Genomic DNA, 27699 nt, shown 5'->3' on the forward strand with positions numbered 1-27699 from the left:
ACGAAGATCATGGCATCTGGTCCCATCACTTCATGGCAAATAGATGGGGAAACAATGGACACAGCGTCAGACTTTATTTTTCTGGGCTCCAAAATCACTGCAGATGGTGACTGCAGCCATGAAATTAAAAGATGTTTGCTCCTTGGAAGAAAAGCCATGACCAAGCTAGATAGCATATTAAAAAGCAGAGACATTACTTTGCCAGCAAAAGTCCATCTAGTCAAAGCTTTGGTTTTTCAAGTAGCCATGTATGGATGTGAGAATTGGTCCATAAAGAAAGCTGAGCACTGAAGAATTGATGTTTTTGAACTGTGGTGTTGGAGAAGACTCTTGAGAGTCCCTTGGACTGCAAGGAGATCCAACCAGTCCATCCTAAAGGAAATCAGTCCTGAATTTTTTTTTAAACTTCTATTCTTTGGTGTTCATTATTATTTTTTTAAATTTTTTATATTAATTGGAAGCTAATTACTTTAGAGTGTTGTGGTGGTTTTTGCCATACAGCCACATGAATCAGCCATGGGTGTACACGTGTTCCCCATCGTGACCCTCCCTCCCACCTCCCTCCCCATTCCATCCCTCAGGGTCATCCCAGTGCACCAGCCCTGAGCACCCTGCCTCATGCATCAAACCTGGACTGGCGATCTATTTCACATATGATAATACATGTTTCAGTGCTATTCTCTCAAATCATACCACCCTTGCCTTCTCCCACAGAGTCCAAAAGTCTGTTCTTTACATCTGTGTCTCTTTTGCTGTCTCGCATATAGGGTCATTGTTACCATCTTTCTAAATTCCATATATATGCATTAATGTACTTCATTGGTGTTTTTCTTTCTGACTTACTTCACTCTGTATAATAGGCTCCAGTTTCATCCACCTCATTAGAACTGATTCAAATGCATTCTTTTTAATAGCTGAGAAGTATCCCATTGTGTATATGTACCACAGCTTTCTTATCCATTCGTCTGCTGATGCACATCTAGGTTGCTTCCATGTCCTGGCTTTTGTCAACAGTGCTGTGATGAACATTGGAGTACACGTGTCTCTTTCAATTCTGGTTTCCTTGGTGTGTATGCCCAGCAGTACTCCGGAATATTCACTGGAAGGACTGATGCTGAAGCTGAAACTCCAATACTTTGGCCACCTAATGCAAAGAACTGACTCATTGGAAAAGACCCTGATGCTGGGAAGGATTGAAGGAAGGAGGAGAAGGGGATAACAGAGGATGAGATGGTTGAATGGCATCACTGACTCGATGGGCATGAGTTTGAGTAAGCTCCTGGAGTTGGTGATGGACAGAGAAGCCTGGCATACTGCAGTCCATGGGGTCACAAAGAGTCAGATACAACTGAGCGACTGAACTGAACTCAACTGTACTGAACTGAACACCCTATATGTTTTTTGTAACAACAGGATGGCATGAGGGACTCCATCCCTACAACAAGCAGCAAGGTTTGCAACAAGGAGCCTACCCTTTGGAGGCAGATAGAGGGGATCTGGAAACACTTTCCCCAGAATTTCACTGTACCTCCTGGTGCAAGTCACTTTATCTCTCTGAGCATTAGCTTTGTCATCTGAGAAGTGGAGAACAAGAATCGGAAAATCACATCTAGCTTGAGCAGTGATGGTGGTGGTGGTGCTTTAATCGCTAAGTCATGTCCAACTCTTGCGACCCCATAGACTGTAGCCTGCCAGGCTCCTCTATCCATGGGATTCTCCAGGCAAGAATACTGGAGTGGGTTGCTATTTCCTTCTCCAGGGTTTCTTTCTGACCCGGGTCTCCTGCATTGCAGACAGACTCTTTACCAACTGAGCTACGAGGGAAGCCCAACATTGAAGAGAAACCACCTATGGTGAGAATTAGAGATTAGGCTCCCAAGATGTCTGGAACACAGGAGAGGCCAGATAGATGTCATTCTTGTGGACATAGTCCATAAGCTAAGATCTAAAAGAAACTTCATGTCTTTTAGTTTCTATAACTCAAGTTATTTCTCTTGAGTTCTCGTTTTGTTGGTAGAAAACGTCAACCCCAGCCCTTCTGGGGAGCACCCCCACTCCAGCTCTGTGGACTGTGACTTTATGTTGAATGACCTGAGGGTTGAGCGTGCTTGACCTTGATCTTTTACCCACACAGGTTGGGCTGGACCTCCTTTGCCCTGTCCATCTGACCTGTGGCTCTCTATTGCTTATAGGACACAGTTAGCGTGTGCAATTATCCTTGTGGCTTGGTACACAGAGCCAGGAACCAAATGAGTGCAAGACAATAGGGAAGAGTAGGGCCTGTGGATAAAGCCATGCCTGTCTAAAAACATCAAAATCCGAAACAAATGGTTAACACCGTGAGGGCCAAACAAAACAAATTGGCCTCTCCACTCCTATGTAGTCACAGCGGGCCTTCCCTCACCTCGGCCTCAGCTGGGAATACTCATTCCCAGGGATCAGTTTTTCAACTTGTCCAAGCTCTACAAGCAAGGCCTTTCCTCCCATTTCTGGCGCTCCCTATCCCTTCCTTGTTGTATTTTCCTCTATAGCCCTTACTGCTGTACCCTCCTTATTTATCCTGTTTAGTGTCTATTCCCCTCCATTAGAATGCAGGCCCATGAAGGCAGGTTTTCATTTCTTTTGTTTATTGTTATATCCCAAGTGCCCAGAACAGTACCTGGCACATAGTAGGCACTCAATAAATGTGTTGAATGAAATAAAATGGATGGATTTTTGAATGGATGGACATATGGATGACTGAGTGAATTCACTGTTGAATAGTTGAATTGGTTTCCTCTCTCCCCTTCCTATGATACTTGTGCTTTCAGAAGGTTCTCATCTGGGCTGCAACTAGGTTGAGGTCAGCAAGGCACTCATTTTGGGTACAAAACTTAACAGAGAACCAAAAAAGCTCAGCAATTAAATAAGGATATTTAATGCAATCATTTGAAAAATTAAAATTAATGCCAAAAACTCTGTGATGAGCAAAATCTCAAATTTTTAAATGAAGACATGATCTGAAAGAAACTGCAGTGAGCTAAACTGAAAATTATTTAAGACTGTCACTTGATCAAGAGGAATTCTCAAACATGGCAATGTTCTGAATTGAAAATAAAGTAAGCAAAGAGGCAGGATTTGAAAGTTTTATGAGTTTCTTTCATTAAAGCCAGGAAAGTAACAGTCTAATTCTGGGGTTGGTATAAGTAAAATATTTAAATGTAAAATAATGTTAGGTTTTAATATTAATTAAGACTTTTCAATTTTCTTTTTTTTTAATAACACTGTACAGCTTGAGATATTAGTTCCCTGACCAGGCATTGAACCCAGGCCCACAGCAATGAAAGCACAGAATCCTGACCACTGGATTGCCAGGGAATTCCTTTTTTCATTTTTTAAAAGCTGTTTTAAAGTTCTGGAAAAATATGACTTGTTAAGAAAATACATGCACACATAGGAACACACACTTTTCTTTCGCTGTAGGGTCTTATATGGGTTGTTTCTCAGTAGATGCATGATGTCAGTAGACGCATGTCAGCTAAGCAGCTTTATGAGTCATCCCTCCCCAACAGGCCTCCAGAATTTTCACAGCCTCAACTACTTTCATCTACGTGAGTAAGAGGAACCTCCATACTCTCCCCATGGTGGCGGCACCAATTTACATTCCCCGCAACAGTGTATGAGGATTCTCTTTCCTCCACATTCTCACCAACACTTGCTATTTCCTGCCTTTTTGATAACAGCCATTCTAACGGGCATGAAGTGATGTCTCACGGTGGTTTTGATTTGCATTACCCTGTTATTAGTGATGCTGAGCACCCTTTCATGTGTCTGTTGGCCGTCTGTATGTCTTCTTGGGAAAAATGTCTTTTCAGCTCCTCTGCCATTTTAAAATTGGGTGTGTGTTTTTGCTGTTGTTACTGTTGAGTTGTATGGTGTCTTTACAGATTTTGGATATTAGCGCCATACTGGATATATGATTTGCAAATATCTTCTCCTATTTGATAGGTTGTCTTTTCATTCTGTTGATGGTTTCCTTTGTTGTGCAGAAGCTTTTTAGATTGACATAGTTCCATTTGTTAATGATCCAGCTCTCCCACTTCTGCGTATTTATCCAAAGAATCTGAAAACACTAGTTCAAAAAGATATATGTATCCCTATGTTCATCACAGCATTATTTAAAATAGACAAGAGATTAAAAACAACCTAAGTTCCCTTCAATAGATGAATGGATAAAGAAGATATGGTATATATACATATATATATGTAGATATATAGATACACACACACAATGGAAAAAAATGAAATCTTGCCACTTGCAATAACATGGATGTACCTTGAGGTTATTATGTTAAGTGAAGTAAGTCAAACAGAGAAAGAAAATAACCTATGATTTCACTTCTATTTGGAATATAAAAACAAAAACAAACAAACAAAAAACAAAATAAATAAACAAACCAAATCAAACACAAAGATATAAAGAATGGATTCCCTCGTGGCTCAGATGGTAAAGAAAAAAAGTGAAGTCGCTCAGTCGTGTCCGACTCTTTGCGACCCCGTGAACTGTAGCCTGCCAGGCTCCTCTGTCTATGGGATTCTCCAGGCAAGAATATTGGAGTGGGTTACCATTTCCTTCTCCAGGGGATCTTCCCAACCCAGGGATCGAACCCTGGTCTCCTGCATTGGAGGCAGACGCTTTAACCTCTGAGCCACCAGGGAAGCCCCCATGGTAAAGAACCTGCCTGCAATGTGGAAGATCTGAGTTCAGTCCCTGGGTCAGGAAGGTCCCCTGGAGAAGGAAATGGCAATCCACTCTAGTACTCTTGCCTAGGAAATCCCAAGAACAGAGGAGCCTGGTGGGCTACAGTTCATGGGATCGCATGAACACCACGGAGCAACTAACACTAGGCTACCAGAGGGTAAAGGGCTGGGGGAAGGGGAGGACAAAACAGGTAAAGGGGATCAACTGTGTGGTGACAGATGGAAATGAAATGTTTGGTGGTGAGCATGCTGCAGTGTTTACAGAAGTAGAAACATGTGGTACTCATGAATTTATGAATGTTATAAACCAATGTCACCTCAATAAAAAACACATTTAAAAATAAATATTAAAAAGGGAAAGGAGGGCTTCCCTGGTGGTTCAATGATAAAGAATCTAGCTATCAAAGCAAGAGACATGGGTTCAGTCCTTGAGTCAGGAAAATTCCACATGCCACAGAGCAACTAAGCCTATGTGCTACAACTGTAGAGTCTGTGCTCTAGAGCCCAGGAACCACAACCACTGAGCCCATGTGTGGCAACTACTGAAGCCCACAGGCCTAGAGTCCGTGCTCCACAACACGAGAAGCCGTAGCAGTGAGAAGCTGTGCACCGAACTAGAGAGTAGCCCCTGCTTGCTGCAAACAGAGAAAAGCCTGTGATGCAAACAAGACCCAGCACAGCCAAAAATAAATAAGATGAATAAAATTTTTTTAAAAAGATAAAGATGTAAGATGTGAGAGGATCGCAGGAGTCTGGTGAGGGAGGTGGTCTTGATTGGAACACTTTTCAGTGATTCCCAAATCAAGACACATAGGCCTACTACTTTGATCATTAGTTTTCCGTTTTCAGGAAGGGATTTTTTTCCCTAATTATTTATTTATTTATGTGGCTGTGTCGGATCTTTGTTGCAGCATGCAAACTCTTAGCTGTGGCATGTGGGATCTAGTTCCTGGAGCAGGGATCAGACCTGGGCCCCCTTCATTGGGAGTGTGGAGTCTTAGCCACTAGACTACCAGTGAAGTTCCCAGGAAGGAATCTTGAAAAAGAAATATTGAGAGAAAAAAACAGATCAAGAAGAGGAAGAGCCTGGCAGAAGAGGAAGGGCTTTCTTATTATGCAGGCGTCAGACATTAACACAGGCAGCCCGGGCAACCCACACACTTGCTCACTGTGCTCTCACTTCCACCATCGTCTACTCCTTCCATTCTGACCCAGAGGAATGGGTACCTCCCAAGATGACACGTGCCACAACCCCTCACAGGGTGCTGAGCTGAGCCAGGCCTCTGACTACGTGGCCTCAGTGGCCAGTGCCATGCTTCCTGGGGGTGCTGTACAAACCTGACACTTGGCGAGGGGTTAAATCTGAGGGTGGATATTAGGAGACAACCCTGGTGTCACACAAAAGCACTGGAGCCGAGGCTGAGATTTTCGGGCTCCTGCTTCTGGCCCCTTCGCTGGACTACCTGTTGAGTGGCTGGTCTAGTTCCCTTCCCTCTCTGAGCCCCAGGCTTTTCATCTGTCTAATGAGACCTGGTTTCAACTCCTGGGTCGGGAAGATCCCCTGGAGAAGGAAATGGCAACCCACTCCAGTACTCTTGCCTAGAGAATCCCATGGACAGAGAAGCCTGCCATGGGGCCGCAAGAGTTGGACACGACTTAGTGACTAAACCACCAATGAGACCTCTGAGGACCCCTAAGCTTTGAATCTAGAAGGTAGAACTCAGCATAATATTTGGTGCCTTTGATAGGTGGTCAACACAAGTGGTTAAAAGCAAGCCCTCTCTCTAGAGAATACATAAATTATGGATAAAATTTTCCTTTGAGTGAACATAAAACTTGGAAAAGCATTTCCAAGGACTCCCAACTATATGTAGAAAATAGACCACAGGTGCCTGTCTTCTCACAGTGTGGTTGGTGGTCAAGAGGCCTCAGGGGCCACACTGCCTGGGTTTGAATCCTGTTCTGACTGACCTCAGACAAGTGCACGTCAGTTGTCTCATTTCTGAAACAAGGAAAGTTCTAGGACCTGCTTGTCCCTTGGAGAGGGCTACCAGTGGAGACAGAGTTTGGGGAAGAGGGGCCAAGATGCAGAGATGGGTGTGGCTAAAACCTGTGGCTGAAGGCCGAGGCTGTAGGATAGTTGATGGTGGAAAGGAGGTTCCAGTGGCTTTGCAAGAGGACACCCCCAGGAGGAGGACAGGGGTGGGAAGCACGAGGCAGTGTGGAAATGGGTGTGGAAGAAGGCAGATGACCGGGGGACGTGTACATGGGTCAGAGCCCGGCTGAAGAGGGAGAAGGGAGACACAACGGGACAACCGGTCTCAAGATTCCAAATTAAACTCTGGTTTAAGGGGCTTTCATAGGTTCACTTCAGCTAGTGTCTGAAGCTAGTTCTTTGCTCGAACTTCCAAACAGGAAGTTGTCTTTTGACCTGGTAACTTTGGGTTCTGGGTAGAGAAACATAGAGTCCTGAGAGGAAGAAGTTGCATACATAGCCTTTCAGCCTCCAAAGAGCTGAGCCCAGGCTGAGAAGCTGATGAGGAAGTCCTGCTTCAGGATAGGAGGGCAGTCCCCTCCTATTCTTTTTTTTTTGGGGGCGGGGGCCAGCCACTAGGCTTGAGGGATCTTATTTCCAAGACCAGGGATCAAACCCGTGCCCCATGCAGTGGAAGCTCAGAGTCTTAACTGCTCAGTGTCTGAGTAAAGCTTGGAGTCTTCCCGTCAGGGAAGTCCCAGTTCCTTAGTTTTTTTAGTAATGACAGTTTTATTAGGACATAATGCACATACTATACAATCCACCTATTTAAAGTGTACAGTTCAATAATTTTAGTCTCTTCAGAGTTAGGCAATCAGTTCTAGAAGGTTTTCATCATCCCCCCAAAGAAACCTTGTACTCATGAGTAATCACTCCTTCCCTACACCCAACATCCTCCTCCCAGCCCTATATGGAAATTTTGTATAAATATAATTGTATAACATGGGATCTCTTTTTAAAAACTGGGGTGCTGCAGGCTCAGTCGTGTCTGACTCTTTGCTACCCCATGGACTATAGCCCACCAGGCTCCTCTGTCCATGGAATTTTCCAGGCAAGAATACTGGAGTGGGTTGCCATTTCCCTCTCCAATATATTTGCTCTATAATGTTGTTAGTTTCTCCCGTACAAAGAAGTGAGTCAGCTGTATGTATACATATATCACCTCCCTCTTGGGCCTCCCTCCTACCTCCCAATCCTACCCTCTAGGTCATCACAGAGCACAGAGCTGGGCTCTCAGCACTGTACGCGCCCCCGCAATCCCACCCTCTAGGTCATAACAGAGCACTGAGCTGGGCTCTCAGCACTGTACCCCCCCCGCCCCGCAATCCCACCCTCTAGGTCATCACAGAGCACAGAGCTGGGCTCTCAGCACTGTATGTGACCCCGCAATCCCACCCTCTAGGTCATCACAGAGCACTGAGCTGGGCTCTCAGCACTGTACCGCAGGTTCCCGCTAGGTAGCTATTTCACATACAGCAGTGCACATTGGCTTCTTTTACTGAGTACATTTTTAAGGTTCATCCACTTTGTAGCATGAATCAGAACTTCAGTATTTTGAGTTTTGAAAAACATTGTTTAATGTTATACAAACACACCGTAGGTATACTCTGTTGTAAATATTATGTGGGTCAAGACATAACAACGTTACCTCCCCTAAAGCCCTCATTCCCCTTCACAGTCAGTATTCCCTCCCCACCCCGCCAACCACTTAGAGTAAGAATGACTTTTTCTTTACCAGGTATCACCAAACATTTGCATTCCTAAAGACCTGTATCACTTTTTATATTGAGTATTACTCCATTGTATGGACAGACCACAATTTATTGATCTATTCATCCCTGTATGTGTACTTGGAGGATTTCCATTGTTTGCTGCTGTGAATAATGACCTATGAACATCCACGTGCAAGTTTTCTGGACGTATTTCTCTTGGGTGTATACCAATGGGTGGGATTGCTGGGTCTTAGGGTTACCTCCTTTTTCCTTTGCATACACTTCCATTTTAGGACCTGGTATATATCCCACAAGCAATCACAGGTCTGCCTGCCCTGCCACACTATGAGCTTCCTTCATCTTGAACACCCCACTGAACCTAGTATCTGTGTGTGTATGTGTGTGGGCAGAGTTACGCGTCATGTTTGACTCTTTGCAACCTCAGGGACTGAAGCTCACCAGGCTCCTCTGTCCCTGGGATTCTCCAGGCAAGAATACTGAAGTGGGTTGCCATGCCCTCCTCCAGGGGATCTTCCCGACCCAGAGACTGAACCTGCATCTCTGCATCTCCTGTACTGCAGGCGGATTCTATACCACTGAGTCACCAGGGAAGACCAACCTAGCACCTAGAAAGCATTAAAATATGTAAGGGGCCCTCCACTGCTTCAGATGATGCTTACAGGCAGAATAAGAAGAGGTCTTGAACTGGCCATCCGATCTTATAAGAAGGCCTGGCAAGCTTGATCTCGGCAAGATCTTGGTAAGCTTGGCAAGTAGTGAGAGTGAAAGCCTGACTGACCTGTGTTCAAGGAAGAATGGAGAGAGAAGAGTCAGAAAAAGAAAGTACAGATCATTCTTTTGAGGAACTTTTCATAAAAGAGAGCAGAAAAGTGAGACAAGAGCTGGATGGGAAAGTATAGTCAAGAGTATTTTGTTTTTTCTTAAAGATATGAGAAATGACAGTATGTATGATATCATAGAAAGGTAAGAGCTGATGCTGGGAGAGAGGGGTGGACAAAGACAAGAGTGATGTCCTTATGTAGATGAGGGGAGATGTGATCCCATGCAGCAGCAGTGTGAATGATCCATCCCCTGAAAGACGTTGAAACCCTAACTCCTGCTGTGACTATATTTGGAGGTAAGGCCTGGGAGGAGAGGATACAGGTTAGATGAGGTCATAAGGGGAGGCCCCCAGTCCAACAGAACTGGTGCCCTTCTTAAAGGAACAGATACCACAGCTCTTCTCCCTGCCATGTGGGGACATAGCCAGACAGGAAGAGACCTCACCAGGAACCACACTGGCCAGCATCTGATCTGGGGCTTAGCCTCTAGAACTAGGACAAATACATTTCTGTTTTTTAAGTCACCCAGTCTGCAGTATTTTGTTATGGCAGCCCAAGCAGACTAAGACAAGTGGAGAGATTGGTGTTAGGAGGAGCGAGACGAGTTCACCCACAGTAACAGGAGGGGAGGCAAGGCACTTGGGTGCTGACGCAGCTGGGTGTGAGGTGTGGGAGGGTGGGGAGTAGGAAAGGGGGTCTCCTCAGTGCTTTTTTTCAGTGATATAGGAAGCACGATGAGAAGTTGAGAATGAGGACACAGCGTTATGAGTGTAAGAGCAAAACGAGGAAGCAGCGAATGGACCAGTGTGATCCAACGAGGACATCTGAGAAACACTGGGAATCCCTTTGAGGTGTGCAGTCATTGAAGTGAAACTCATCAGGCAGGTGGTATGCTTTTCTCCAGGATGTTCAGCAGTTTGAATGGAGGGAAGGGAACTAGTACAAGTGAGTATAACCACAGCTGGGGTCTGGCCAAGTATAGGGGTAAAGAGTGAGGGTGGAGATGCACTGATGAACACTGGAGACCCCAAATAGTGAGGAGAAGGAGGACTCAAAGGGGATGAGGGCCAGGGAAGAGGCAGGGTGGCCAGCTTGCAGGTCCTGGCTGGACTGCTGGAGTTTTGGATTAGGGCCCCTTGGGGGTGTAGTGTGGAAGACAGCAAGCAAAGAGGGCATGCTAAGAGGGCATGCTAGTGAGGGGCTGCTAAGTCAGGGGGACTAAGATAGTGAGGGGCTGCGATATTGCTGAAAAGACCAGGAGCAGGGCCCAGGCAGTGCTGGGAAAGGAAGCTGAGATCCCTGGGGGAGACCAAGCCAGGGTATTGGAAGTTACAGGTTTTGAAAACACTCCAATTCTGAAAGGGGCAGAGTTGAGAGTGGTTTCCACCTGGTGTTAAAATCTTCATGGCATGAGGAATAACAAAGATAACTCGGAAAAGGGCTATTGGGTGGTATGGGTCTGCAGGTGTGAGCATCAGAGCTGGAGAAGGAGCAACAGTCTGGAAGCAGAGCTGAGCCAGGACGATGCCCCTCCTCCCCCTGAGCCATTGCACAAGCCACAGAGGAGAGGAGAGCTTGCCCTTGAGATGGCTGACCGTGTTCATGAGGACAGAAAGGGGACGTGGACATTCATTAAAGAGGATACAAGGGGTTTTACTGGTGATAGATGGGGTCAGAAAAGGCCAAGGAGACCATATCGGGACTAAAGTCTGGAAGACAAAGGAAATTCTGGGAGTTGCTTCGTCATATATATACACATACTTACATTATTTACAAACATTTACATCTCTAGAAAAATACAACTTGTAATTAACAATTAAGGAACAAGATAGTATCTAGTGATGTTCAGTGTGGGTGACAGAGCAGAAACTAATGCCTGTTGTGTGTTAGTCCTTGTTTCTTCTAGGAAACGTCTTATAAACGGTCAATTTCAGGCAGACTTTCAGTTTCCTCAAGGAGAAGGTAATACGTGAATGGTAAATCAGATGCCTTCTCGAAGCGATTGAAATAACTTAATTACCACATGTTCCATTTCATCTTCTGTTACCAAACAACAGGCACTATAAAAGAAATATCTCATATTAGAATAAAACACAGTCCATCTGTGCTGCAGTATACGGCCCTCTTATTCTAATGCAGGAAGCCCTTTTGTAATAAACCCATCAAAAGCAAGAGTTCTAGGGAGCAGAGACGGAGGGAGACTGGTCTTGGGTCCTTATGGGATGGTAGCTGGAGATCTCCCAGGAGTGCTATCCTGGTACACAGCACAAATTCAGAGCCCCAGCTTCTCAAACCAACTCAGTCTTGATCTTTTTACACTTGCGCTTTTTTGAGTTTTGTTTTTCATCTGACATTTACTCTTCTATGTGACACATACAAGGATTTTAACTTTTTGTTTCTTCAAATATTTTCTAATTATGCTGTCATTTTAAAAGTAACTTCTCTTCACTACTTTAAGATGGAGTTTTTTTTAATCAGATGTGTAATTCCTGTACTAAATATTACTTGATTATTATTTTCATTATGATGTTTGCCAAGTGTAGGATGGGAGAGAACTTATTTGACATCTTGCCATGTGCTGAATGGCTTGAGAGAGTATACTTGCTGATAACGTGAGTGGAATGATGACTTTAGTGTAATTACTGAGCCTATGACATGAACTATTTCTTTTATGAAGAATTAGGGCTCACTTTCTTCATGCTGAATTGAATCCTGCTATCTCCAAATAACAGACCTGAGCTTGTAAGACCCATAGGTAAACTGCCACCCCTTCTAACAGCCATTTCCTTTGCCACAAGAATATCCTGGCCATGGTTTTCTTCTTTCAGCTTCTCTTCCTGATTATTTGTCTTTGTGGTGATGACAGAACACCCTTGAGTGACTCAGAGTAAATCAACTCAGCTACAGCCCTGCCTGAGAATGTTCCTTTGAACTGAGAAAAGGTCATTTCATGGCTTTTTTTTTTGTCTTCCCCACAGTCTGTATTTCCATAGACCAGATCAGACCAGAGTTCCAAAAGATCTGCATGACTTTGGTAAAAGGAGTCCGTAAAAAACTGTCCATTAGTGTTCATTTTCATGTCCATTTGTGCTGGACATGAAAAGATGTTCAGGGTCATTAGGAAAATACAAATTAAAACCACAACAAATTCTTGTTTTATATCTTCTAGTTTGGGGAAAGTTAAAATAAAGAAATTTGACAACAAAAATAATTAGTGCTGGGATCAGAGGGGTTAGGTAAAGGAAAGAGGCATTTTCCTCACTAAGAACCTTGTTGTTTAGTTTCTGACTCATGTCTGACTTGTTTGTGACCCCACGGACTGCAGCATGCCAGGCTTCCCTGTCTTTCACTATCTCCCGGAGCTTGCTCAAACTCATGTCCATTGATTTGGTGATGCCATCCAACCATCTCATTCTCTGTCACCCCCTTCTTCTCCTGCCCTCAATCTTTTCCAGCATCAGGGTCTTTTCCAATGAGTCAGCTCTTTGAATCAGGTGGTCATAGTATTGGAACTTCAGCATCAGTCCTTCCAATGAATATTCAGGGTTGATTTCCTTTAGGATTGACTGGTTTGATCTCCTTGCTATCTAAAGGACTCTCAAGAGTCTTCTCTAGCACCATAATTTGAAAGCATCAATTCTTCAGTGCTCAGCCTAATTCTTAATGGTCCAACTCTCACCATCCGCACATGGCTACTCACAGAGATGTGACAAATTTGCATGTCTTCCTGGTTATGCTTGTCCCCGCCTCCCCCATTCCTCCCCCAGCCCTGCCCCACCCCATCTGTTAATCCTTTAATAATTGAGTTTAGGGAACTCCCCTTTGCAGCCACAGTGGGCTCTTTAAATCTAAAAGGCATTCTTAAATAGGTAAGAAACACACAAAATACAAAATCTGAGCAGCCAACAAAAATATACCAAGAAAAGTAAGCTCCTCTCCCACACCCAGCCCCAAGCTACCTATTTATTCCTCAGGATGTTACCCTGAGACATCAGTTTTCTCTTCCTAGCTCATCATCCCAAGGCAATATTTTTCATGAAAAATTCTAGTGCCACAGAACCTACAAATGCCTCCCTACTCCCATATCACTCATTTTAATGCTCTTGACTTCCAAAGATTTTCTTGCAAATATGGTCTCTTTCGCCACCTCTTCAATTTGATGCTAAGCAGGCCAACATCTTTATCAATAACAATGATGTTTGGTTCCTGCCTATGTCTCTGCCTCTGCTGCTTCTCCCAGCTGGAATGCCTTCTGTTTCTTACATGCCCATCCATTCTCCCCAGTGTGACCTTAAGTTTCTCAGAGGTAGGATCCCTAATATATGCTTTCTCTGAATCTCATACAACGTCTAGCCTCACTGGGTACACTGATCTCAAGCCATCGGCTCACACAGTACCTGCCATCTAGTCATCTCCATAAGAGTGCTCGTTGAAAGAATAAAGGAGCAGGTAAAGGAACGAGGCCTGGACTACCCCGTCACCTTTCTCAGTGGCCCTGGATGACAGCCCTCCCATGAACAACATCTCCTGTCATTGTTCATGAAGTCCACACATCAACTGTTACCATCAGGATCTCAGCAGAGGCCCTGCCTGGGATCTCACCCTCACCTGCCCTCACAAGCACTGCTTCAGATCTGAACGCCCCACCTCTGACCATAACCTCCAGGTCTTCTGCTGCTGCCCCTACACTGCTAGCACACCTGCCTCTCACCTCATCTGTGGCCGATCCCTTCCCACCCTCTCTCCACGGGGCCTCCTAGCCCACCAACCCCTGGTGGCCTCAGTACCCCTGCCCAGCCTGCACCCTGCAGCTGGCTGAGCTGTCTTCTAGAATCCCTTGCCCCAGGCCTTCTGCAGTAGCTGACTTGCCAGGTGACTTGGTCACTGTCCTGGCCAGCAGCTGGAAAGAAAGAAACCTCCCAGCCCACCCAGTGGTCCCCTCACCCAGTGGCTTTCATGAAAGCCAGCCAAATCGCTCAGCCAAGCCAAAGGTCTTGACCACCGCCCTCCTCCTCTGCCTCTCTGAAGCTCTAATGCATGGCCTCTTCCCTTGGATCCATAACAGGGTGCCACCTGGCTCTCCTCCTGGACTCCTCCACCTTGCCCTCCACTTGAGGGCCTCTGGCTTCTATTTCTTGGTGACCTCAGATGCTCTGGGAAGCCGTTACTGTCCTGACAAAGATGCTCCCCAACTTGTAACCTCAGCCCCAGCCCCAGCCCCTCCAGCCACTTCTCCAACTAGGTGCTAGATATCTCTACCCACGTAATGTGCCTGCACCCCAAACTCGGCCTGACTGAGCACAAATCCACCTTCCCAAACAAGGGCTCCGTCTGACTCCTGCTATGTCTGGCAGTGCTGCCAAGGGTTGAAATTCCTGTTGCTTTCAGCTCCTTTCTTGAAAAGAGTCATAACCAAAATAGCTAACATTTATTGGGCACCATTATCAGCCAGTCCTCCTCCAATGTGGGAGACCTAGGTTCGATCCCTGGGTTGGGAAGATCCCCTAGAGGAGAGGGCATGGCAACCCACTCCAGTATTCTTGCCTAGAGAATCCCATGGACAGAGGAGCCTGGTGGGCTACAGTCCATGGTGGGCTACAGTCCATGGGGTCACGAAGAGTCAGACACGACTGAGCTACTAAGCACAGCACAACATGAGCCAGTCACTCTGAAGCATTTTGATTACACCCACTTGCTTGGTGGCTTCCCTGGTGGCTCAGATGGCAAAGCGTCTGTCTGCAATGCAGGAGACCTGGGTTCGATCTCTGGGTTGAGAAGATCCCCTGGAGAAAGAAGTGGCAGCCCACTCCAGTACTCTTGCCTAGAAAATCCCATGGACGCAGGAGCCTGGTAGGCTACAGTCCATGGAGTCGAAAAGAGTTGGACACAACTCAGCAACTTCACCTTCACACCAATACAGCTTCTCTTCTGCTTGGCTAGATTTATTCACTAACCAGTGTCCCCATGTTTTGCCTCTTGTCTATTTATTCATTGTATGCTTTACCAATACAGACATCTTCCCAAAGCATACTGAAGTGAAGTCGCTCAGTCATGTCTGATTCTTAGCGACCCCATGGACTGCAGCCTACCAGGCTCCTCTGTCCATGGGATTTTCCAGGCAAGAGTACTGGAGTGGGGTGCCATTGCCTTCTAGCTCTGCTCAAAAATCCTCAGTGGTTTCTCAGAAATAAATCACTGAACCTCTTGGTAGCTCTCTCTCAATATCCTGGCCTGGCTCAACCCCTATCCCATCAACATATGCTGCCTCAAAAGGGGTGACTTGCCACCCCCAACCCTGCCCTTTCCAGACCTGAGCTTTACTCTTCCCCAAATTCCTAAAAGTCTAGCTCATTGGCCTCTGCCTCCTGACCATGCGGATTCTGCAAGGACAGGGACTTCTGGATCTCCCTAAGGCAACTTCCTTCACCCATGGCCACTATTCATTGTGTTTGGATCCTATCTTTTGTTCATGATGCAGGCCCAGCTCTGACCCTGGCTCCCTAAGTGAACCTTATCTTGGCTCCATTTTCCTGGGATAGAAGAAGGAGGGAGTATATTTTTGGTGGTTAACAGGATAACCCATGGAGTCTGAAGACCTAGTTTTGAATCCCAGCTCTACCATTTATGAGTCACGTGACTTGACTTCTCCAAGTCTTCCATTTGATGTCTCTAAACAAGCTGTAAAGATACCCCCATGCAAGGCTCGATGAGAGGACTGAATGAGATGTTATATGGAAAGTGACTGGTTGGTGCTTAATGAACTATGGTGAGTAATCTGCTGATATTACTTATTACTGTTCAAGGCAACTGACAGATAAGTAGAACCTGGCTCCCCAAAGAACAGGCCCTCTACATGGGGGTTGTTCTGCTTTCAATACATGATACATACCGTGCCCACTGAGCAGTCTATGGGTTACTTACCTAGGCCCCTAAATTTAGCTGTCTACGACGTCCCAGAAAACCTACAAATGAAGACATTTTTGTTTCAATTAAAGAGCTGAAAAAAAAAGCTAAATTGTGGGGTTGCTGGCTAGATGCCTGAACTGGGAAAACTCAAGAACACGGCCCTGTCAAGCTGGTCTTTCCTACTCTCCTAAATGCTCACATCAAATTGGCTACTGAGTTGAGCCAAAGAGTTGTTCAAAAATTGGTCATCAGATGATAGAAAAACAAAAACTGTTGATGAATGTTTTCTATAGAAACTTTGCATGAAGCTAAAGATGGAGGGAAGGCTAGAATATTCTGGACCAGTGTTGCCCAATGGGGATTTAATGTAAGCCACATAAGTAATTACACATGCTTACTAGCCACATGATACAGTAAAAAGAAATGGATGAAATTAACTTTATTAACTAGCCCAACATATCAAAAATATTACTATAACAAATAATCAGTATAAACATTATTAATCAGATACTTTACATTCCTTTTGAAATAAGTCCTACAAATCTAGTGTTTATTTTATACTGATGGCACATCTCAGTTTGGACTCTCATATTTAACGGTTTCAACAGCCACATGTGGCTACCATTTTGACAGCACCAGTTTGGATGTTAAGATATGGTCTCACATGTATCCCTCAGTTTCCTCCCCATCAAAGGCACCAGTTAGCCTGGAGCCATGCTAATGATCCAGCAGCTGAGTCCACAAGGTTGAATGAGCTTGTCAAAGTGTCAACTAGCTGATGGCGCTGTTTACATTCAACTCTCTCCCGTTTTGATGGCTCCATGCCAAATACCTCATCTTTCCAATTCATGGCTTTAGGATTGAGATGCTTACTGAAGTAATTATTTGCTACTTTTTGGTGGGGGGTGGGGGGTGGGGGGGAATATATGGTGCTATCAGTACCTCCACTGGGGTAAGTTTCCTTCCATTGAATAAAGGTTTATTTTTGTTTAATAAGTCAGTCAGTTGTTTTGGAGTTACATGGGTATACAGGGCTCTTTTTTTAGGTTCAGGAGTTGCGATAGTAGACATCTTACCCCCCACCCCCCAAAAAAAACATATGAATAGAAAATTATTTTGGTTTCTGGGTACCAATCTGTTAAAGAGATTATTAACTATACTACTGCTATTTGGGGATTAAAAATAACTTTTTAAAAGAACATTTGAGTTCCCTGATGTTTTACTTATTGGTAATGATGCCTTAAAACCTTCTTCAGCTGAGTTTTTTATAACTTGTTTAGAGGAGATTCAGTTGACTGATAGTTGATTACTTAGAGATGTTCATGGTATTTGAAGCCTATAATATAGAAATGGTATCTTTGGGAAATCACATTCTAGGGCCAATATCCCAAAATAGACTAGGTCAGTATTGGCCTATAATAGAACTTTCTGAAGTGATGGAATTGTTCTCTATTTGGTCCAACATGGTAGCCACTGGCCATCTGTGAGCACTTCAAATGTGGCTAGTAGGACTGAGGAACTAAATTTTAAATTTTATTTAATCTTCATTGATTAAATTTTATATTTAGATTATTACATGTGGCTAGTACCCACCACACTGAATGCTGCAGGTCTAGGGAAACTGAAATCTAGTTTGTGAACTTGATTCAAGACACAAGTATGAAATGACGTGGATCCGGGATGCCTTCACCTTGTGGAAAGCTTACTCTTCAACAATCCCTATGGGAGCGACGAATTGTAAGTTTCCTCTTGACGAAGTCTGATACGGAAACTGTTAGGGCTTCAAGAACCCCTAGTCTGAGATTTACAAACAGGTCGGCATCCTCTAGGACTTAAGGAGGGGTTTCTTGTCACCAGGAAAGAATAGGCTGGGACAGGGTCACCAGTTCTCCAGGGCATATGGGTTGCCTTCTGGATTGGCCCGAGATCGCAGGAGACTGAGGAAGGCAATACAAGTAATACCATGTCAGCTTTACCCTCTCTACATCACCTGACTCAATAAAAACTCCTTCTTACCTAAGACTTGCTTCTGGGCTATAAGTCATGGGAATTATGACCACAGCAGCCAAGAGGAAGAGTTTTGGGGTTTTTTGCAAAGTCTGGCTTGGAGACCAGAAGTGTAACATACATTGAGGCAGACCATAGACAGGAGGCTGTGGAATGGTCCCAAGTATTACTGGCTGTGTTCCCACTCCTATAATGCTCTCTATGGCCCAGGGATTCCTACCGCCTCAGGATAATGCAGAATCTCAGGGAACCCAACACACCCGGGAACCCCAGCCAACAAGTACAACAAAAAAGATTTTGTGAAACAACTAAAATGTCAAACTTTGTTTTCATCTTCAAATTAATCATTTTCTGGCCTTTGAAAAACCAATTCCCATTTGAAAACTTTTTAAGGAAAAAGTATACATACATTTTAAAAACAGCAAGCCACATATTACTGCTGGCAGTATGGCAAAAAGCACATACCTATGCCTTGTATTATCTGGAAAAAAAAAAAAGAAATACAATTAGCTGAACTGACCAAAACAGATACAGCTGACCCTCCTTCTTGCAGATTTCATATTTGCAATTTACCTATTCGCTAAAATTTATTCAAACCAATACCTGTAGTGCTTTCATAGTCATACGCTGACACGGGCAACAAAATGCTGAAAACTGTTGTTCCCAACCGAGGTTCAAGGCAAAACTCTGCCCTCATGTTTTGGCCATTGTACTGTAGACACAATCCTATTTGTGATCTCTTTAGTGCCCACGTGTTCCACATTTTGTGCTTTTTTGTTGCTTATTTCACTGTCTAAACTGGCCCTCAAAAACAGTGCTGAAACGCCAGAAGGACCATAATTGATACTTAAGTGAAGCTTATTTAACACGTGTATTCTCTCTATAAGACACACAGCATTTCCCAAACGCAAGCAGGCTGTGTGAGTCATAGAATACACATGTTAGATAAGCTTCATTCAGGCATCAGTTATGGTCCTGCTGGCTGTGAATGTCACCATTCATGCATTAATCACATATATTAAATAATGTGTCTTTAAACAGAAACACACGTAAAACAAGGTTCTATAATGATTCCTTTTCAAACACGTGACCAGAGACTTGGAAGAACCTAACCCTATATCTCCCCTGGGAGTAATGATTCAATATTCACTAATTCTGTGTTCACAGTGACTTAATAAAACATAACTACATGAATAAGTGGCTTCCCTGATAGCTCAGTTGGTCAAGAATCCACCTGCAATGCAGGAGACCCCAGTTCGATTCCTGGGTCAGGAAGATCCCCTGCAGAAGGGATAGACTACCTATTCCAGTGTTCCTGGGCTTCCCTTGTGGCCCAGCTGGTAAAGAATCCACCTCCAGTGCGGGAGACCTGGGTTCGATCCCTGAGTTGGGAAGATCCCTTGGAAAAGAGAAAGGCTACTCACTGCAGTATTCTGGCTTGGAGAATTCCATGGATAGTCCATGGGGTTGCAAAGTGTTGGATATGACTGAGCAAGTCACTTCACTTTCACTGTGAATAAAGAGAATTGCCCGTGTTTCTAAATAAATTTATATGCACAAGGTTGATACATATCAGGTCCAGTGCTTTTTTATTAAAAGCGGCAAATATTTCACTATTTGGCCATCCCATCCTGCCACTGGCAGCACAACTTGGCATCGTGTGCTTGGCAGGGCAATGTGGCAGCCGTGCACAGCAAGCCTTAGAAATGTTTACCATAGAGCAGCTGACACTGTGCTAAATGATGTGCCTACAGTTTCACTGAATCACTGCCACACGCTGGATTAGTGAGTGATCTAATGTTTCAGAGACTCAGGTTTCTCTTGACCTGATAAATATGCCTCCTAGGGCAATTGTGAGCATTAATTGAATCAATACATGTAAGAACCGTGATTAGTTATTGTGTGCTCAGTTATGTCCAACTCTTTGTGACCATATAGACTGCAGTCCACCAGGCTTCTCAGCCCATGGGATTTCCCAGGCAAGAGTACTGGAGCGGGTTGCCATTTCCTTCTCCAAGGGATCTTTCCAACCCAGGGATTGAACCTGAGTCTCCTGCATTGGCAGGTGGATTCTTTAACAGTGCATCACCTGGGAAGCCTGTTAGCTATTACCATTAACCTACTGGAATCTCTACTAATGTCCTTTGATTCTTCAGTTCCATCTCTAAGATGCTAAGCTACAGACAGAATCAGTGATGTGCCTCTCTTCTCTCTCCAAAAAAGGCACAAAGATATTTACTACAGTCTTACAATATCAAAAAGATAAAATAACCAAAGTGTCCACAACAGAAAATAATGATGGTTCATCAGATGGACTCTATCCACCTACCAAAACTCTAAGGGCAGAACAGAGAGGATATGGCAAAATAATCACCACACATTGCTAAGGGAGACAGTAGGGTCACTAACAGCAAATACAACATCGATAAGAGACAGGGGAGAGGAGGAGAGGGGAGGGGAGGAAACGTAAGAGGAGATAGAAAATGAATGAATGAATGAGAATATGAACACACACCCTTTCCTCTTAGTTGGAGCACAGCTGGGTTAGAATGAATAGGCATTGGTTTGATTTGAGTGGTCCCTGGTTAGGAACTGTTAAGTTGTCCCACATACCTATTCTCTCCTCTTTAGTAAAAGAATTCAGATCTGCAGCTGGGCCTACTGCCACTCACCTAAAAAATTAGTTTCTCAACCTTTCTTGTAGTTAGGTTTAATCATGTGACAAGTTTTGGGCAATGAGATGCAAGGCGGCTTGTGTGGTATTTCTCAAAAGTCTCCCTGGAAGGGGTAAGACACACTGTTTTTCCCTTCCTGGGTCCCACTCCTGAGACAGCAGGGGAGGTGGCAGGAGCTAAACCATACTTGGGTTTCTGACAATTGCATAAAGCAGCAATGTGACCAAAGCTGCCTACCTTCAATTATTATTATTACCTTTTTTAGTTGAGAAAAGTTAATCATTTATCCTTGCTTTCAAATATTGTGTTAGTTTCAGGGATATAGCACAATGAACTAGATACATATATAAAGGCTAAGTGCCAAAGAATTGATACTTTTGAATTGTGCTGAAGAAGACACTTGAGAATCCCTTGGACTGCAAGATCAAACCAGTCAATCCTAAAGGAAATCAACCCTGAATTTTCACTGGAATGACTTGCTGAAACAAGCTCCAACACTTTGGCCACCTGAGGCAAAGAGTCAACTCATTGGAAAAGACCGATGCTGGGAAAGATTGAAGGCAAAAAGAGAAGGGGGCAAAAGATGATGAGACAGTTAGATGGCATCACCAACTCAATGGGCATGAATTTGAGCAAACTCTGGGAGATAGTAGAGGACAGAGGAACCTAGTGTGCCACAGTCCATGGGGTTGCAAAGAGTTGGACACAATGTAGCGAATGAACAACAACAAATTTTGTATCAATGAAAGGGATGCTATTGTGACAATCTTTTCTCAAGGTATCAACAGGGAAAAGCATCTTGAGCATTCGATTCTAAGGGCAGAGGTTAAATGAAAACTGAGAGGGCAAAATGCTTGAAAATCTTAAAATATCCCACATAATTCTATAAAGGATTTTATTTAGAAATTATTTCCTTCAATAATAGTAATAATAATATTTCCTTCAATATTTCAAAGGTAATAGAATTATTTCCTTTGGCCATCTAATGCGAAGAGCTGACTCATTTGAAAAGACACTGAAGCTGGGAAAGATTGAGGGCAGGAGGAGAAGGGGACGACAGAGGATGAGATGGCTGGATGGCATCACCGACTCAATGGACATGAGTTTGGGTGAACTCCAGGAGTTGGTGATGCACAGGGAGGCCTGGCGTGCTGCAGTTCATGGGGTTGCAAAGAGTCAGACACAACTGAGCAACTGAACTGAACTGATTTCCTTCAAGTATATTGACTCTTTGAACACCTGAAGCCTTTCAAGATTTCAGCTTGCTTGTTCATTCTGTAGACAGTCAACCTCTTTCTCCTCGTCGGTTGTACACACTGCACACATGTCAAAGCCAAAAGTGCATTGGTTTTGTTTCTTCTTCTCACTGTAAAGCACGCAAACTGCATTTCCACGCTGTACGCCCTGGGCATTATGCAAAACCCGGTAAGTGGAAGTAATGAAGGAATGTTTGCTCCAAACAGAACAATTGTCATTAACTCTACAAATGGTTTTTTAATATTCTTGGCAACTGTGTTACTTGTATAAATGCTTTGAAAGACACCTCTGTGGGCTTGGTCTTTCCTCTGTTTTTAGAGACCCAATCTATCAGTTATGAATTGGAAGCCATTTCGTACTTTTCCTGGAAGCGTTTGTTTTACTGGAGAAGTCACACTGCTTTGTCTGAAAATGATATCATAACCTTAATGGCTTTATATCATTATCTGAAAAGTTTTTAAAAAGTTCAATATGTGGGAGACTTAGGGAGAATGGCTCAGGAGCCAAATAAAATTCAAATTTGTTCATATTCATTTGTTGGAAGATATCATTAAAAAGGATGTGATTTTAAGTTGACTGGACAACTGGACCCAGGCCATCAGAGGCCCAGGACAACCACTCCTGTGCTTGAAATGTACATGCTCCCAGCTAGTCCCACCATGAGAACTGTTTTTAAGGATGTAGCCTAGAGAGAGAACTTCAAGAGTTGTGAGACCATCAGGATGGTCTGTGACTGAATCATGATCTCTATATAAATTCTAAGATTTGGCAGGCAGACACAGAGGTCTATTCCTCTTGAGGTCACCCAAGACAAGCCTCCTAAGTAAGCTTCCTTGCTTATTAAACCTGCCACCACTAATCTGGCGTGGCTGCCTTCTTCTTCAGTCCCTCCTTGCCCTTCATAACCAGTGGGCCAATTTACAAACCAATATCATGATATTCATTTTTTGTCTTTTTCTGTTTTATCTGTTTAGAAAAAAAATTATTCACAGAATCACCCTGCCCAGCCTAAGGAGACTCACATTCTCTGGCTGCCCTAGAATCCAGTTCACACTTTACAATTGTGGTATTATCCTGAAATACAGTATTTACTATACATTTCATCTCTTAGGCTTTAATGAACCACTTTCAAATTACTGATCCTTCTGTTTGTAAACTGGAGGTACAATATAAAAAAAAATAGATAAGAGAACTGTAAATTACAAATATACATGATACTTGAGCAGCACAAAAAGACCATAGCTGAGACAGATTGTCATGCTATTAATCAAATATTAGCCTACACAAGCATATTGAATGCACTTTCTTGTGGCGCACATGCACACGTGGAGAACATAATGGTTATGAAGAATATTAGGAAGCAGTGAATAAGTGTGAGTAATTAAGAGAATGGACTCTGAAGCCAGATGGCCTAATTTCAAAATCAGGTTCTACCACTTACAGGTTTGTGGCTTTGGACAAGCACCTTAAACTCCCAATCACATCTTGGTTTCCCCCATAAAATAAGGATAATTATTAGATTGTGTGGGAACAGAATTAACATATGTATTAGAATGGTGCTTGACACAAAGTACTAAAAAATACTAGATTTATATCTAAAAAAAAAGGGGGACTTCCCTGGTAGTTCAATGGCTAGGACTCTGCGCTCCCAGGGCAGGGGGTCTGGGTTCAACCCCTGTTCAGGGAACTAGATCCCACGTGCTGCAAGTAAGAGTTTGAACACTGCAATTAAAGATTCCATATGCCGCAACTAAAGATTCCACATTCTGCAACTAAGACTCTGTGTAGCCAAACAAACAAAAAGGTTTTTTTAAAGTATCTGTGAAAACTATAACTCATTTTATGTTTCAAATTTGTGAACTGAAAGTTAGCCACTAATCTGTGGTGTGAAATTCATGATCACCAGTGGTCCAAGAACCCCATTTGTATATAGGACCTCTACCATAACCCATGCAGTCACTTACTCACCCTCTGGCACACAGGTTGACAAAGAGATGGAAGCTGATGTTCTGAATAATGGATTGCTAACGATACATTGAACATTCTGTGAAAGATCACTTTTCTTTAAGACATATGCTTCAGATGGACTCAAGCCACGGTGACACTGTACTGTTGGCGGACATTCCCACGAATACTGTAGGAGGTTACCATCAATGTCATAGCCCGCTTCCATGATCTCGCAGGTGAGAGTAATGTTTCCATCATCAGACAATGAGCAAAATGTTGACGGTGATGGAGGAGGTGCTGAGGGGAAAAAAAAGGGATGTTTAGTACAGAAAAGAATAATATTTAAACTCCTCATCCACAAATTCACAAAGAACTTCCAACTTCCTTATGTGCTTGAAAAGATAAGCAGACCACTCCTTGAGCACCAAGGTAAGAAAATTCTCTTTTCTTCTAGATCAGATCTACCTGCTCAAATTCAGTGCAGATACAGGCCCCGAATCCCTTATCCTCAATTCTGAAATCCAAAGATGTCTGAAAGCCAAATGATTGTTCACAAATATTTGTTATCATGTTTTATTAAAAATACCTGCTTGAGTATAAGTGCTCCCCATTAACTAAGTGAAGTGCTTCCTCACACACACAGAGGAGATCATTTATATCACCTTTCTGAAATCTGAAAAAGGCTGAATTCCAAGACATCTGACTCAAATGAGTTTGCTAAAGGTTCTGAGGAGCTATATTGTGGGCTGGTCCCACTCAGAGGCAGAGGAGGGCGTGGCACATGTCACACGCCTGCCAGTCTAGAGACATCACCCCCAGGTTTCTTCTAGAAACACCTGCTACTGGCTAAGGCAGTAGCCTTTGAGGATGAGTAAGACACAAGTCATGATGCACCATCATTTCTCTCTAAAGCCTCAAAGCTAATGAGCTGACCGTATCAATCACTGGTTCATTTATTAATTCATACACCTTCTTGCATCTCTCCTTTCCACCTAAAACCAATCATAAGAGATTTGAGAAAAAAAATATACAAAAACTGGTCATGGACACATTTGGATAATAAAATTTCAACACCTTATAAGTTGCATGTGGATAATAAAATTTCAATACCTCGTAAATACTAAAAAGCAAAGTAAAGTCCATTAAGATGATGCGATACTATACTGTCACTTAAAATATTTTCTAAGACAAAGGAACCCAAGCTCCAAGGAATTATCTAAAAAACAAATATATACAATTCATCTTGCCCTCGTCTTCTCCTTCTGAGTTATCTCTGGCTCAGTTAAATAAAACACCCAGCCTGTCTTGTTAGACCTGAGTCATACATGACTTTCCTTTCTGTTTGGGGGCTTCTTCAAGTTTTAGGTTTAATCTAGCTCATATTATTAATTACATGCTGTCTTAAGGTTTGTTCTTTCGTTAAAGAACTCGTACACACACACACCACACGAGTGTGTATTCACTGCAGAGTACCTGCTATCAGTAAGCAGGGTGACACACGGTGAGTCGTGGCAGAAACAGGTGTCAGGAAAGCGTGCATTCAAGGTTAAAGGGATAAGGAGGGTGAGGAGGGCCCAGGAGCCATGCTTCACGGTTTGGCCAAGACCAGGTCCTGAGCAGAAATGAGGGCTGAACCCAGTGCTCAAGGAGTCAACCCGGAGCCTATTCTAATAATCACTTTAGAATCCCATGGCCTATTGGAAAACCACAGGCCATCCTAACCATGATCATTCAAAATCACATTTGCAGTCAGCCTTAAAAGAAAGGAAATTCAGACACATGCTACCACAGGGGTGAGTCTTGAAGGCATTATGCTAAGTGAAATATGCCAGTCATGAAAAAACAAATCTTGTACAATTCCACTTAGAGGAGGTTTTTAGAGTAGCCAAATACTTAAAGAGACAGAAAATGGAATGATGATTACCAGGGAACAGGGAGACAGGAGGGAAGGGGGATTAGTGTTTAATGGGCAGAGTTTTACTTCGGAAGATGAAAAGTTCACCATGTTCTGTTACAGATTCTAGCTTATTGATCTAGTTCAGCCAATGCTGGGTCTTTCCAGGTGGCACTAGTGGTAAAGAACCCTCCTGCCAATGCAGGAGACATGAGAGGTGGGTTCGATCCCTGGGTTGGGAAGATCCTCTGGTGGAGAAAATGGCAACCCATTCCAGTATTCTTGCCTGGAGAATCCCAAGGACAGAGAAGCCTGGTGGGCTATAGTCCATGAGGTCACAAAGAGTCAGACACGACTGAGTGACTGACCACACTCAGCCAATGTCTTGCTGCCCACAGGACTTACCACAGCTATAATCTAACAAACATTAGTTATATCTGTCCCTTAAACAACCAGCAAGAAATGTGCCTACTTCATCCATAGGACAACTTAGTTAATTGATATAGTTAATGAATTAAGAGCTCACTATTCTGTAAGAAATGAGAATTTCTTACACATATCTGGTGACATTTCTATATTTTCATACATACCCCTTAATAAAAAGTCATATACCAGTCCAGACTTGTTAAGGACAGAGCAGTTAATCCTATTTATATGAACGTTACCAGCCCCCATGCAATAAAGGTTGTAAGAGGATGGGGAAGAACTATGAAACGTTGATGGTGGCAATTTTAAGGGGACTTTGAAGGAAGGAGGAAAGCCAGATGTTCACCTCTAGAAAAGCACAAAGATGCCCTGAACTCAGGAGGTACCAGGAAATCCCCCTGTCTAAAATATCTTTTCTGAAAGGGTCTGGTGTCTCCGGAAGGCTACCGAGTCTTATTATTTCAGTCTTAACAAACCCTCATGGAAGTATGACTTCCTCATTTCTAAAAAAAAAAATAAAGTGTGACTAATCATTTTGACATTCAGATATATATTTTTATAACCAAAATCTAAATTTTATTAACTCTAACTTGGAAATACCTTCTGGTTCTTTCCTTTCCAAACATCTGCTACCAACACCTCTGTCTACCAGGATGATCATGATAGCTTCCAACCTGGGGTCTCCTCTTCCTAATCCACCATAAATTGCTATCATCTGATTAACCTTCCAAAAATACATTTCATTAAGACACTTCCCTGCTCCAGTATGAGACGCAATGGCTCTTGACTGCTGCTGCTAAGTCACTTCAGTCGTGTCCGACTCTGTGCGACCCCATAGATAGCAGCCCACCAGGCTCTTCCATCCCTGGGATTCTCCAGGCAAGAATACTGGAGTGGGTTGCCATTTCCTTCTCCAATGCATGTATACATGCTAAGTCGCTTCACTTGTGTCTGACTCTGTGCGATCCCATGGACAGCAGCCCGCCAGGCTCCCCTGTCCATGGGATTCTCCAGGCAAGAATACTGGAGTGGGCTGCCAATTCCTTCCCCAGGCTCTTGACTGCCACAGGCTAAAACCCAGATTCCCAAACCAGAACCTGAAGTCGACACAGTTAATATGGCCAATATTACTCACTGCTTCCTGATTGAAACTCACATGCCCTGCACCTTGCGCCTCCCCAGGCCTTCGCTGAGCCTCCTAAGAACTGTCCACTTGGCTTAATTATCAGAATCAACCACCATTGTTGAGTTAGCAGGC

At 43.6% G+C, this 27699-nt stretch overlaps 1 protein-coding gene across 7 annotated transcripts in view; it reads right to left on the minus strand.

The window, feature by feature from the left end:
* CD58 (CD58 molecule) overlaps window positions 1–27699 on the minus strand; it is a 63400-nt gene that overhangs the window by 12097 nt on the left and 23604 nt on the right. For 2 of the 7 annotated variants that reach the window (XM_086392054.1, XM_086392057.1), the window contains exons 3-6: window positions 24143–24418; window positions 18652–18723; window positions 16251–16291; window positions 8328–11389 (exon numbers count right to left, since the gene is read on the minus strand). In XM_086392054.1, coding sequence (XP_086248180.1) covers window positions 16251–16291; window positions 18652–18723; window positions 24143–24418 — 389 coding nt within the window. In that variant the 3' untranslated portion in view covers window positions 8328–11389. Of the gene's footprint in view, window positions 1–8327; window positions 11390–16250; window positions 16292–18651; window positions 18724–24142; window positions 24419–27699 lie in introns of those variants that run through there. The other 5 variants (XM_086392060.1, XM_086392061.1, XM_086392055.1 and 2 more) reach the window with 3 other exon arrangements.

Source organism: Bos grunniens, chromosome 3 (assembly GCF_055505025.1).
Source record: "Bos grunniens cultivar Pamir isolate PY7600 chromosome 3, Bosgru_T2T1.0, whole genome shotgun sequence".
In the NCBI taxonomy this organism is placed as follows: Eukaryota; Metazoa; Chordata; class Mammalia; order Artiodactyla; family Bovidae; genus Bos; species Bos grunniens.